General features: G+C 30.9%; 3 protein-coding genes across 3 annotated transcripts in view; 1 reads left to right on the forward strand and 2 right to left on the reverse strand.

Moving 5' to 3' along the window:
• Window positions 1-14531, reverse strand: part of LOC127724438 (transcription intermediary factor 1-beta-like) — a 75493-nt gene that overhangs the window by 31489 nt on the left and 29473 nt on the right. The gene's annotated exons all lie outside the window — the stretch shown is intronic.
• LOC127724434 (uncharacterized) overlaps window positions 1-14531 on the reverse strand; it is a 78856-nt gene that overhangs the window by 23095 nt on the left and 41230 nt on the right. The gene's annotated exons all lie outside the window — the stretch shown is intronic.
• On the forward strand, window positions 3817-7146 carry LOC127724435 (uncharacterized). The gene is made up of 2 exons (XM_052231399.1): window positions 3817-5511; window positions 6836-7146. Exon 1 carries the CDS (start codon window positions 3818-3820, stop codon window positions 5453-5455), a length of 1638 nt encoding a protein of 545 aa, XP_052087359.1. The 5' UTR covers window position 3817; the 3' UTR covers window positions 5456-5511; window positions 6836-7146.

Here is a 14531-nt window from a genome sequence, read left to right on the forward strand (position 1 = left end):
CGACAGTGATACACGAGACATTTGTAAACTCATACGTGTAGTAAAATTTACTACCACTTGTTTATGAATAACATTTCTGGCGTAATGAATGATATTTATGAAAATCTAAATAATTCCAACTACAGATTAGATGAAGTAAAAATATATTTAGATATTTTCCAATGGTAAAATATGGAAAAGGTAAGTATGTACTCGTTGTCAACAATTATGGACATTTTGAAACATATGAATATTTCTAGTATTTCACAAAAATGCACACAAATGTCGATCATTGGTTAATACAGATAGAAAGTTACGGAACTATAGATAGTCGCACATTAAAACATGTATATTGAAAAAAAAAGAAACCTCCAGAACAAATCTCATTTAAATTCAGATCAATCTCTAACTTGCTTTACTTCCTCGAAGTTATGAACATAAGCATAGTATAATCACAGATTTATATTTCAATTCGATTGTTCTAGAACAGATTAAGAAATACGTCATCACAATTGTTAGTTATAGTATATAATAATGTGAACCTAGTGAAAAAGCACGTGCTATTCCGACTAAGCGTTTCTACCTATATAATTATGTTTCTGCTTCGGCGTTTCATTTGTGAAATAGAAGAAACGAAAACAATTGGTATCTAAGTGGATCTACGTTTCGATCAAGCTTCATATTGATTATAAAATATTCAAGATTTGCGACTTATATTGAATAAAAAGATGTGGGATATTATTTCCAATGACAGAGGCCAAACTATAACACAGTATAGTAGTCTCAGATTATACGCTCGGAATATACGTTTTACTATTATATTGGATCTTTTACAAATGCTATTTTAAACTATAGTCCTAAGCAAAAGCTCTGTATTTTTTTTTATCCGACAAGCTTAATTTCGGATAATCTTAAGTAAGGAGGCTATGATTTTATTCGGGTAGGTTTTGGGTGACTTGGTGTTATATCACCCGCCCCGTACTCGGTCTTTTTTCACACAAATCATATAAATTTGAGATCCTTCAGTTTGCATATAAATATCATTATTCAAATTTCGTTTAAAAACTTACAAACCAAAGACGAATAATAACGTATGGTTTAGTACAACATGCAGGCATTAACCTATCGTTGACAGAGATACGACAACGAGACATTGATAGTACAGATTCCCTAAAATCCTTCGGTCTGCATACAAAAATATATCATTATTCGAATATCCATGTTGAATTTACACCCACCAAACCACTAAAAACGTATGGCTAAGTATACATTTTTTTTTGTACCGTGCAGACATTTAGATATATTGAGGGACCACTTACAACACCTCATATAAAAATAAACACGCTCTATTCATAAACAAAAATGTGTGAATAAAAGTTTATTTGATCTCGAGCTAACTTTATCAACAGATAATTAATTAGCCTAAATTTCTATTGAATGCTGATCCTTTAATGAAAGAAATGAAAATCGGCATTCTATTTAAAAAAAAGAAATCCCCGAGAAATAATCTCCACGTGATTGCTATTTGAATTTTATTACGTATATTTTGAAATACAAGAATTCTGGTAAATTAAATTTAACACATGTGCAATGGTATCCCTCTATTAAATTTGGGGAAATATAGCATTAATTGTATTCTTGTATTCTTCATATTTGAATCTATATGTTAATTGCAAAGAACGTAACCGAAAATGTTTCCTTTTTTTAGTTTTATTCACTGCTGGAATTAAAAATTTTAATTTTATTTTCAAGGAAATCATACCATTATTTTTTTCTCATTGTCATCAGATATTTAATCTCGGTGTATTAAACTCGCCATTCCGGCTACTTTTGTTAATCCATTCAAAATGACAACATATTCACACATGTAAAAGCGTACGTTTGAGGCTTAATTGCCCTCAGGTAAAATAAACGAATAGTTTTTAGAAATGCTCATCTATTCGAGAAATAAACAATGCCTTTCCGAAATAACAGGCACATTCTATTCACACGGACTTTGCGTTGAAGACTTTAACTGATATTTTTATTTCCCAGTATTTCCTAAATCGGGTTAAAACGTCACAACCCGATGACGTATGTCAACCAAAAAAGTTACAAATACTTGATTTTCTCAGTTATCAAAGGGAATATAAATTTAAAACTCTGTGTTTTTTTATGTTATGAGGAACATATTTAGATAATAAGTAAAAAATCTCGGATTTTCCTTTAAACTTATGTCATTCAACTTAACTTTTTTTCAGTTAAAGTAACTTGCTGCTGTTAACCTAGCAACTTTTAATATCACTTAAATTACTGAAGTTTATTTAATTAACATCGGTTTATTGAATTGGCTCTAGTAGACTAAACCTTTTGCAGTTTACTTAACTCACTCCAATTTCACTCTACCTCCTTAGTTGAAAACTATTTTTTTCTATTGATCTAAACTGATCTCATATAAATGAACATCAAAAAGATAAGATTGATTCCTTACTGTTAAAAGGAAGTAATGAATATTTTAGATTTTTATTGACAAATTTTGCAATGTAGTTGATACCTTCGATCGTAATGGCAAAACATAATTGTTTATCATCATTTTGCTTTGAATAATCTTTAGTTTCTATTTCCTTATAAATCTATGGCTATTCAAATTCGGTCGAACGGAACCAGTTAACCAAACCGGTAGCAAACTGATAAAATGAATGTGTTTATCAATATGAACTGCTTACTGGCACTGCATCATGACGTTTAATTAAAAAAATCAAATAAAGAAAAAGAAATTCGAGCAACGAAAACAAATTAAGAATATAACTTTGAATTTTAATCTAAAATGACATTTCAAGGATTTTTTCTAACATAATAGAATTGAATAATTGCATTATAATTTTATTCTACAATTCAACATTTCTATTCTGATATCTAAATTTGAATTTAAATCCCATTTTCTTTTTTCTTTTTGTCGTTTCGGTGATATTTGAATAATCTTTCAAATAAATACTGTAGAAAATATACAATCAACTCGAGTCTGTTTGTAAGTTTGTCTTTTTCTTTTCGATTATGTCTTCTCTGTCTTTCTTTTATTCATTGTTTTCGATCGCCCCAGTATGCCCCGATTTATGGTATAACATCTTGCATGTCCGACATCACTACAATATGGAAGGAGTGATTTTTAAATCAGTATTATTCAATTGACAAATATACCAAAAGTTTTCTTTTGCATAGACAATTGTATAGACTTCATAAGAAAAAGATATGGAAAGTTTGTTTAGTGTCGAGTTGTAATGCGTTTTTGCCATCGCATAAGTAATTTCATAATGGGGATGCCAAGTTAACAAACATTACATATTTGAATTTTATAGCTAGTCCGCTAGCATACATTTATCAAATTGTTACTTCTTTTACTGACATTTTTGAACATATCATATCTGAGGTCAAATTAACTGCAAAAACATTCAGTACTGATTGATTTTTTTCAATGTAATGATACCAATGAAATTTATTTAGTTTTTTACACCGTAAAGTTCACTTATTTTTCTCTTCTTTTTACCACTAATCAATCTTTTCCTTTTTCCTTCTTTGTTAAACTTATCAGATTATTTTAAAAATGAAATATGAGAGAGAATTTAAATTTAAACAAACGACATTTTACATTCACATCATTTAAATTTATTTGTGATCCCCGGTTTTTAATGAATTTACTATCAGTTTTATTACAAAAATGTAGTCATTTATATCTTGCAAAAATTTATTTTTAGTTCGTGTTAAACATTTAAACCCATATAAATCAATAACAACTTGTTTATATATTGTAGTTAAGTATATATCTATTGACGTGTATACATATTGAATTACACTTCCAGTTATGGCGGATGATACGTTAAAACAAGTAGAAAAACAAGACTTACTAAAATCTCAGAAACCACTTCAGTGTAGATTCCATGACACAGAAGAATACCAGATCTTCTGTAAAGATTGTAAGGATTTTATGTGTTTTAAATGCCTAGGACAGTTACACCAAAAGCACGACCTGAGCCCATTGCGAGATTCCGAGGTAGATATAAGGACAGAAATGGAGGCTCTGATGTTTAGGGGAAAATATGTTGAACAACTTACTGCACTTAGTGATAAGCTGTCGGAGAATAAGAATAAACTTGCACAAGACGAGGAAAATTTAAATTGTGAAATTAGAACTAGTGTTGAAAAAATGAAGCAAAAAATAGACTTGTTAGAGGAAAATATATTGTCTGAGTTACGAAATACATTCAAAAGCTATCAAACAACACTACAAGAGCAAAAAACAAACGTCAATAATTTACAAACTGAAATAACTAATTTAGACATTGATAAGCTTCCCGAGTATAACCTTAACCATATTATTAATATTATGTCTGAAATGAAAGTATGTTCCTCAACGTGTGACAGAATTATAAATCATCCAAAACCGAACTTTAAACCAACTATGGAGTTTTCAATTGGGAATGTAATCCTTTCAGATGGAAATAATAAAGGTGATGTATCAGCATGGCCCTCGTGTTCTGACATGTCAATTCAAACAGATTTTTCTGAGGATTCAGACATTGAATGGTTTGATGCTGAAGACATGGAAAAAGATGATTTCATAGAAAGCTCATCCGATGAAGTAACAGATGAAATAGATGAATATCCGATTAATTTCCTATTGAAGCAGGATATAAAGCGTGTTCGAAAAATAGTTCCTATTTCTGAAAAGGATGCTTGGATCATTTCGAACCGGAAGTTGCTTAAAATTGTCGATCATTCCTTGCAAGATGATGTGTACGCAGAGATAGTTGATGATATTGTTGTTCTTAAAGATGGCTGTGTCTTGGTACTTCGTTCTGATGAATCCTTTGTAATGAAACTACTTCCAAATAGACGACTAGTTCGATTTGCAGACGTTGGTATCATGTGTACATATATAAGGTGCAATCCATATTGCATTTGCATAAAAGATGACATAGTAGTAACATATAATTGGTCTATTACAGGAGGTAAACATTACGGATATACTTGCTGCAACCATATCATATGGATGAACACAGATGGAATAGTAACTGAACGCTCGTTATTTTCTAATAGTGTTTGGAAGCGACCATGTTCCATACAAAATTTAGAATCAGGCGTGTGTGTCTTATATCGTGTAGACAATGAATCTAACTTGCATTGTATAGAGCTTTTAGAGGCAAAATCTGATAAATGTAATAAACTTTATTGTTTTAAAGGGATATATGGGTTTAATCCAGAGAAGAACTTTGAATGTAAAGGAATGTGCGTCGATAAAGCTGGCAACACATTAGTATCAGACTATCGTCACCACAGTGTGTATGTACTTGACAAAGAGTTGAAGTACAAGAAAACATTATTCGATGCAAGAAACGGACTGGACAAACCAGCGGCTATCGGTGTTTTCAATAACCATCTGTGGGTTGCCGACGGAAATCAAATATTCATTTTCAATTATGAATGTGAAGACAGTAGTTAAACTTTGTCACATCTATGGAAAAAAGTCAACTTTAAAGCTTCTGATTTGATGAACGGGTATATAGTATAATTGTTTATATAATCATGAATAATTGCAGTGTGTATATATACAATATGAATTTTGAAACACGTCAAATATTTATAATTATTTGAAAATTCATTAGTTTGAGGTCAAATGACGGTTGCTATGGATCCTATGAACAAGGTCACAAAAATGTGCCTCATTATTGTTTTATCGAGGGAAAAATACTAGTTTTCAACACAGGATAGTTTACATTATAAACGTCTATACAATTTCATAAGAAATAGCGAAAAGTCTCTTGAACCATGAAGCAGTGCACCGGTTACATTTATTTTTTTCAAAAGTTTTATATAGACCTCAGTTGGATTATATTTTTGTGCGATAACTTCCAACAATCTCAGAATGTTTTCTGCAAGTGCTCAATACTCATGATGTTTATTTTTATGATATGGCTTCGATTAATTACACATGGAATTGAAACACAACTAAACTGTCTCATTTATTTTATTTTATCTATTGCACATTGTGTACAAAAATACTTACTCATTCCACGATGACGAAACTATATAATATTGCAGTTTTAGAAAATATTTTTCTATATTGGTAGATCAAGTACTTTTAACTTGCTTTCAGTAAAAGTGATTATGCTTCTTTGTTATGTCAATTTGTTTTGTTTGACTTTCCTTTGTAAATCTCATTATTGAAATAAAGATGAAAAACTTTGCTTCTACAAAAATTAGTTGAACGGGTTAATAAGCTGGTCCGAAGTCCGAAACCTGGTCTAGTGGCAGTTCGTTATTAAGTCTAATATTTCCATACTTGAAAAGAACTGGTGGTAATGTCATTTTAGGGTAATCTCTTCTCAATTTCTTCACATGCAGTTTGGTAAGACTCGAGACAAGTAAGACCCTCACAAGCAGTAGATATACAAATGTCTATTAATCAGAGCAATATTAAATAAGGACTACTTTATTTAAATGTACATTGAGGAGTTTTCGTTAGCTTAGTTTGAATCACATATAGATTAATTGTGTTATTCCCCTTTCACCGTCTCTTAAATATCGTTGTGATATTAATGAATGTATGCAGTATTTAGAACGAAACGTACATTGAATGCATATGTACGTCTTTCATTTTAAATTTAAATGGTTCATACAATTATAATATAAAAGGTGTGCTCTAGGTCAATTACAAACAGAAGCATTCTCTTTTATTCTGGTTATGTATACAAAGAATAAGATTATTATGCATTGACTGAAACGGCAATTATTTTATATCATTTTTCGAAGATCATTAGATAAGCCTTTGGTTTTTTTTTGTCAAAATGCCAATCAAATTCGTATATTTTTATATTTATAGACATGAAGACTTCGCTTACAAAATAAAAGGTAAAATAAAATGAAATACCGAACTCCAAGGAAAATTTAAAATGGAAAGACTTTATCAAATGGCAAATTTAAAGACGAATGGAACAACTGTCATATTCCTAAATGGTGGATTGAACCTAATATTAATAGCTAGTTAAACCTATCACTTGTATGAAAGTCGCAATGAATTCCATTATATAGACAACAAATATGTGAGCAAAACAAACCGACAGAATTGGTACAAATGTCAAAAATACAATTCATTCATAATGTCAGTGATATAATTCAACCAACAGTATAAATATCGAGATTGTCTTAAATATATCAATAAGTTAATTTTACTAGAACTTCGGATAACACTGAAACACCTTGAAAAATATTGGCCTAAGCTAGCGATACTGTAACAGCCCATTAATTTGATGCTCACAAACTTTTAGGAATTTGTATTCTCATATGCTTTATCGTTTATTGTTGGCGTTTGTTTTTGTAGCAGTTCAATGTTTCTGTTGTTCCGTTTTTTTCCTCTTATAGTTGATGTGTTTCCCTCAGTTTTGGTTTGTGACCCGGATTTGTTTCAGTAAACTCGATTTATGACTATTGAACAGCGGTATACTACTATTGCCTTTATTTACCAAGCTCTAATCGTAGCCAATGATTTCTTGTTTACGTTTTATTGGAATTGAAGGAGACTGTCAATGAGACAACAAATCAATGCAAAAATAGCCAAAAGACATTGAGGTCAACGTACATTTTCTTCTAAACTAGACAAGTGTCTTTTCTACGTATGTTCATATGTACATGGATTTAAAAAAAAAACATCCAACCTTTGTTTCTAGGGTGGGAACTATCCTGATTTTTGTTTACGAGTAAGCTACTTAAAATCATCCCAATGTATGCATACAGAAATGGATTAAGGTGACCAAAAATTGTTTCTCTTTATTTGATAACACATTTAGCTCCTTTTGTTCAATAATGGGAAAATAATAATGACCGATTTTGTGTTATTAAACTTCCGAACATGCTTACACTTTCGCATTATATCGTTCAAGATTTCTCCTCATAAATCTTGACACACATATAACATTTCATTACATATAATTAGCTTTCGAATAAAAAAAAATATCGATATGACAAATTGTAGATTTAACTCCTTCACACTACCACCATAAACAGATCCATAAAATACTGACCTGGTCAGGCTTTATACATTGATGTGGTTGTTCGTTCCAATATTTAAGATAGTTGTTGATCTTGTATCTTACTATGTATATATGTTTCTCATGTTTCCGTTTCTATTCATTTTAATACAATTTAAATATAAGAAGATGTGTTATCATTGAAATTGAGACAAATCTCTACAAGAGACCACATGAGGTAAAGGTAGCATCTATATGTCACCATACGGACTTCAACGATGAGCAAAACCCATACCGCATATCAAAGTTTGACATGACATCTACCGTTTGTTTTCCTCTTCAAGCAAATTATTTTTCCTCTTCAATTTCTGATTACAAAAAGAGTTTAAGATGGTGAATAATATAACAGTAGTGTTGACGCCATATCTATTACTTCTCTCAATCTATAATGAGACATGTGCTATTTAAAGAAAATTACTTTCATTTCTCTCCGAACTCTTTATTTATTATTGGAATATAAAGAGTTAGAATCCATATAGTTAAGTGTTAGGTCAGGCTATGGCAGAGTTATTGCCGTTAAATGAAATAACGTTTGCTATAGAAATCGATTTTCTGACACTCAAAAGACCGATGGGTTTTTGTTGTCTAGCAGCATATAGGAATCTTAAGATTGAGGTGCAATTAGATTCAGTGTCGTGCCAAATTGAGTTATAAAACAAGTGTAGTGAGTCACAATTACTGTTTTTAGCTTTTGGTGAATTCTCCCCTGTCAATTTATGTTATCAAATTTATCTATAATTTGTTATAGTTTATGATATAATTTTAGAGATACGTTGCATATACCGCTTTCGTTAGAATCTCGTTATTTCTTCTTACAGACTAGTTTCTGTGATGATATTCCTATTTGTGTATATTAAAGTTAAAGTTATTTCGTTTTCGTTTTGACATAAAGTATGATGCAGTGTGTAATGGAAAGAAGAACAAGCCGAAATTTATCGATTTAATCGTATGTATATCTTTTACTTTTATTGACGAATGTGTTTGTTGTTTAACTTTATCATATAGATGGTAAAATCCATTGTTTTAGTTCTAATGTTTTAGTTTTATTTCAAAAATTTGATTTACAACAATAAATTTGTCATCTATAAATGTATCTGTAAGTACTCATTCTGTGGTCTCATGGAATTATGCCCTAAGTTTCTTCGTCTCCAAATAGGATTCAATCCCTAGTCGGGACAGACGAAATCTTCTTCAACTTATTTCGGCTACTTTTCCAAAGAGAAGAGTAGCTGTACATATTTTTATATAAAACGTAGCAAAGATTGTTATTGCCATTTAATAGATTAATGGATTTTCTTGTTGACTGGTATTTAGTGAACTAAAAGTCCCGAGCGTGTTAGACCTAAGTTAACACCACCAACAATAAACATGGTCATAGTGGTAGCAAAAAATTGTCTCTCAGTAAATCAATGTGTTTTTATGTTGACTGAGACATAATGACCTAGCCCTTAAAATATAGTACAGATGTTGTACTAAGTCAGCATGTACATACAGATGGTGGTACTAACGTGTTATTATCCAGAACATGCATGTATTACTTGCATCTAGACATATGCATCGCTCGGTCAATCTATTGGTTTATTCCTTTTAACATTTACAAAGTCGCGTCTAAAAAAGAGAGATCAATTTGGAATTTATCATCAACTTTTCTTTGTAAGGATTCAATGCTTCTGATATCATGTGACTCACTCATCATACCCTTCGGGAGGGTAAAGTCAATGAAATTTTAAACATCTTCAATTAATCTGATGTTTTATACAATTTTCACCTATTACTGACAATAAAGCATTGACCTTGCAATGTCACTCAACTGCATGATACTATCGAAAAAAGAGAATATGAATGGGATTTAATTCATTTTATGGGTTTAAATCATGTATTATCACCTTACCACACTATCTTGTATGACAATCACAGTTGTGTAATATTATACTTTTATATTACAATATTGAATGAAATTATAAGTAATAATTTTTGTAACATAGAGAAGTATTTTGGCTTTCGAGGTCATCGAGGTTTTTACGTTTAATTTATATTTTAATATTGAAATGTAATTGTGACGTTTTGTAGCATATGTTGCTGTAAGCAAATTTTTTTTTTTTAAAAAGCACTTAAAATGTCTCCAAAAAAACTTTTTGATCGAATTATCCTGTTTCAATAATTCTTTTCATCAATTAAACAGTAATTTTTATTCTTTAATTTTAAAGACAAATGTTTGATATTAATTTCATTCTTTATAAACATCAATTACAAATTATTCACTTCAATCCCTAATGCTATAACCGAAAAAAATAGGTAGCATATAGTCGTCGCTTGGTCCGTCTGTCTGTTTATCCGACACGCATGCTTTTCTGGTGGTAAATTGCGTTTAGCCTAACTGATTAAAAAAAGGCCTGGATTCTGATGTAAATAAATCACAATTAAAGGTCATCGTTGCTAAAAGTAAAATTTATTAAATGGTTTACAGATGATTATACTTCAGTTTCTCTTTGAATGAAACTTATAGAAATGAAAGATATAGGGAAGAAATGGACGCCTATTGATTCTATGGTCAAATTTTTAAGACTACTCTAACTTAAAATGTTAATATTCGAAAAAAAGTTGGTTTCTTGAAAAGTAACATATAAATTTATTTAGCAATGTTATTGGCCGTGTGCCCACGAACCAGGTGGGTTTGCATGGGTCAAAGGAACCCATGCCCATTTTTCTTTTAAATTAAATGCTCTAAATAAACTCATCATAGATACCGGGATAAAAAAAGAGCTTTCTGTATAGTAAGGATCTGGAGGAATGGTTAACAATTTTGTTTTCAGAAAACCAGACTTTTTATACTTCCTGGATCATTTAAAAAAGAGTATAGTCCTTGCTTAGTCAGATTTAAGAAGAATATTCAAATATGGATTGCAACACATTTAAACAGATAAAAAACAGCATTGATGATACAAATTTTATATTGTCCATCCAACCTAACACCTCAGGGTGCGGGATTTCGCTGTGTCGAAGACCTATTGGTGCTTTGGGCTGTTTTCTGCTCTTTGATTTGGGTTGCTGTTTCGTGACACATTCCCCATTTCCTTCTCAATTTCTAAACTTTTCATAACATGAAAGACTATGCATGGCACTTGATTTTTTCTTACTAAATGTGCGGTGTAGAAAGCATCTGTTGAAAGTGACAACTTTCTTCCTATGCGATGAGGAAACCGTCATGTAACTTTTTGTCTAAAAAATAAAAGATGTTGGTGTTTACGTCAGTATGTCTCAACAACTCAAGGACATAGATAACCAAAAGAGATCTAGACATGAGTTTATGCATTAACCCTCAGAAAAGTCGGTGTAAACCAAATTTTTAGATTTTAAATTGGTCTTTGAATTTCCATTTCTTATCTAATTTGTATATTTGTTAGCCAAATATATCTCAAAATATGTATTCCAATTTTCAATATTTAAAACAGTAGTAAAATTATATACAAGCCGTACTCAATATAAACAAAACTAAGTCTTTATTGTCAAAAATAGTGGGAATTCAAGATAGTTGAACCGCAGGTACGGCATACATCTGTAGTTTACAGTTTTTGCAGTTCTGATTGCTTATAAATATATAATGCAAGACGCCAGATAACTATATATATATATACATTTATTCATCAGGGCCTCTGTATCATTATACATAAGCATTTTTTTTTAATAAAACAGCTGATACACTATCCCGAGGCCTAAATACGCAAACTATCAAATTAATTCATTTGAAAATGCAGTTTGAATTATTTAAATTTATATTTATTGTAAATCAACTCAAACAATTCCAAACACATACGTCAAGTTAATATGTTTTCAGCAACAATATTTAATGCAGCATAAAATATTTACAATTTAAAGTTGAAATGATTTAAATTTTGATATACGATGTAACAGATATGAATGAATTTAGAACGCAGTATCCAAAATACGGTAAGTATCTATTTTTATTGTTTGCATGATTTCCTTTCTCCGCATTAGTTAAGGTTAATGTTCTTAGTGTAAATGTTGACAATTATTACGCGAGATAAGAATGAACAAAGAAATATGCACATCAACATATTTTTCTTGGTTATTAGTTACATAAACAATTGTGCTAACCATGCTGATGTTAATTCATCAGTATAAGGTGTAAGCTGTATCAGAAAGTCACCAACAAATGCACATGCTCTATATAATACAGCCCAGGAAGAAAGATGTAAATATTATACGTACCCGTAGTCTATATTTATGTAATATTTTTAGGCAGGAAAAGGGATATTATATAATGTCTGAATAAACAGGTTAAGGTGGCATTAGCTATCAAAATTCATGTTCACTGAAGATCTGAAGCAAATTCTCAAATTTAAATAATAACATACTAAAACGTATAAAAAATAATCCAAATTTCAAAAATTCCTAAAACGAACAATTAACATGCATGGACTCGTTAAAATGTATCAGGATTTCGTGTGTATACTAAAAAAGATGCCATCTAATTAACCATCGAGATGACCCCCGAAGAATGCCTGAGTTGTATGACCCGATACAAAAATATACGCATAAATTCACAGACAAGCATGTGCAATTGTATAATGATGATTTCTCAAGGTCTGTTTGTATAACATGTTCTTGTTTTCATGACTTTTTCTTAATTATTTTAGGTTTATAGCCACTTTTAAAAGATCGTTCATCATGTATGCATTAAATACAGAAAGCATTAGTAGCTTGTATGTCTGTCCTAGACTTTGTGAGTGCAATGATCTGGACGAGACAGGATCACTTTCAATCACTTGTTCGATACCAACAATTAATGATCTTGAATTTTCAAAATTTGAGACTAACGTGACTAGTGAACTAAACCTGGATTGTCTTTCTTCACGACGTTCTCATTTAGAAGATAAAATGTTTCAACATCTACATTCCTTTTCGACAATCACTATACGGTATTGTAAATTTGACTTTATTACCGAACAAACCCGTTATGGATTATATAAACTCGAATATTTAACTATTGACGGAGCGACAGACCTTTCAATTCATGAACATTCATTTATAAATACGCCAAACCTGCGCACACTGGCAATAGTAAACAGTGAGATGACTGGCTTTCCGGCAATGCATGGATTAAACCAAATAGAGATCATTAATTTTACTAATAACGCAATTGATAGCATATCTGATGATAATTACATGATTCCGATCAAATTTGAACGTTTGCGTGGAATTATAATAAATTCTAACAGGATCAGGAACATCAATACAACTTTTAGCAGAATGATACCGAATCTAAAATATTTATTGTTGGCAGACAACATGGTTTCGTATATTTCACCAAATAGTTTAAGAAATTTGACAGACCTAGAATTCTAAGACTTTTCAAAAAACAATATCGCTATATTAGATAACAGCTTGCTGGGAGACAATACCAGACTTAACGTCATAAAATCAGGATCAAATCCCCTCACAAATATTCCGGAAGGATTTTTTCGGTAAACAAACCAAATTGAAGTATTGGTCCTAGAATTTTTATAAATGATTCAATCTGGAGCCAAATAACCTCCTTATCCAGTCTATATCGCATTTTTTCAACATTTCTTTACTTCTTTTTTTCAATGAGTATAGAAAGGGAGATGTGCTATGATTGCCAATGACAAAACTATCCACCAAAATTTAATTGAATTGGATGTAAGCAATTAGAGGCAACCGTACGGCTTTAAAAATGAGAAAATCCCATACCGTATAGTCAACTATAAAAGGCCCCGTCATGATCGATATAAAACAATTCAAATGAGAAAACTAACGGCGTAATTTATAACAAAACAATGTACGAAAAACAAATATGACAGACATGAACCAACGACAACAACTGAACTACGGACTTCTGACTTGGGACATTAACTCAATGGGATTTTTCAAATACATCAATTATTAAAAAACGCATATGATTTGCATGCTCACAACATCTGTTCCTTGAACCCAGATCCTAAAATCAAAAAACGGCAGACTTGTTCCCTATCTTTTATCTGCTGGCTTTAGGTACCCGTATGTTGCGAGGGAGGGAACCAGTCTGAGAAGAGCATATAAAAATACTAAACTGCAAAAGGTCAAGTTTGCCTGAGGTTGCAGCCTTAGTTTTATAACAATAACAAAACCCTATTAACTGGTGGACGTTTGTGGATACTTTTCTTATCGCTACTTGTAAGCATTTACTTGGTTATATAGTAAGAAGATCGAGACAAAATGGTCCATTCAAATTATATCAATATAAGTCATTCTATTATTACTACAAACCAAAACAAAAACAAACACGAATTCAAATTAAGATAAAATAACAATATATAATAACCCAAAAGACAGATGCAACAATTTCAAAAGGACCTATGGAATACATAAGCATCATATTGAGCGAAAGAAATATTCATTTTAACACTCATTTTAATTCATTTAGTACGAAATATTCTCTTAAATGTACATAAATTCACATTTTTTTTTTTT

Source organism: Mytilus californianus, unplaced genomic scaffold (assembly GCF_021869535.1).
Source record: "Mytilus californianus isolate M0D057914Y unplaced genomic scaffold, xbMytCali1.0.p SCAF_14, whole genome shotgun sequence".
In the NCBI taxonomy this organism is placed as follows: Eukaryota; Metazoa; Mollusca; class Bivalvia; order Mytilida; family Mytilidae; genus Mytilus; species Mytilus californianus.

What these genes read in the sequence shown, in the direction of transcription:
- LOC127724435 (XM_052231399.1), top strand. Translation starts at nt 3,818, where the DNA reads ATGGCGGATGATACGTTAAAACAAGTAGAAAAACAAGACTTACTAAAA.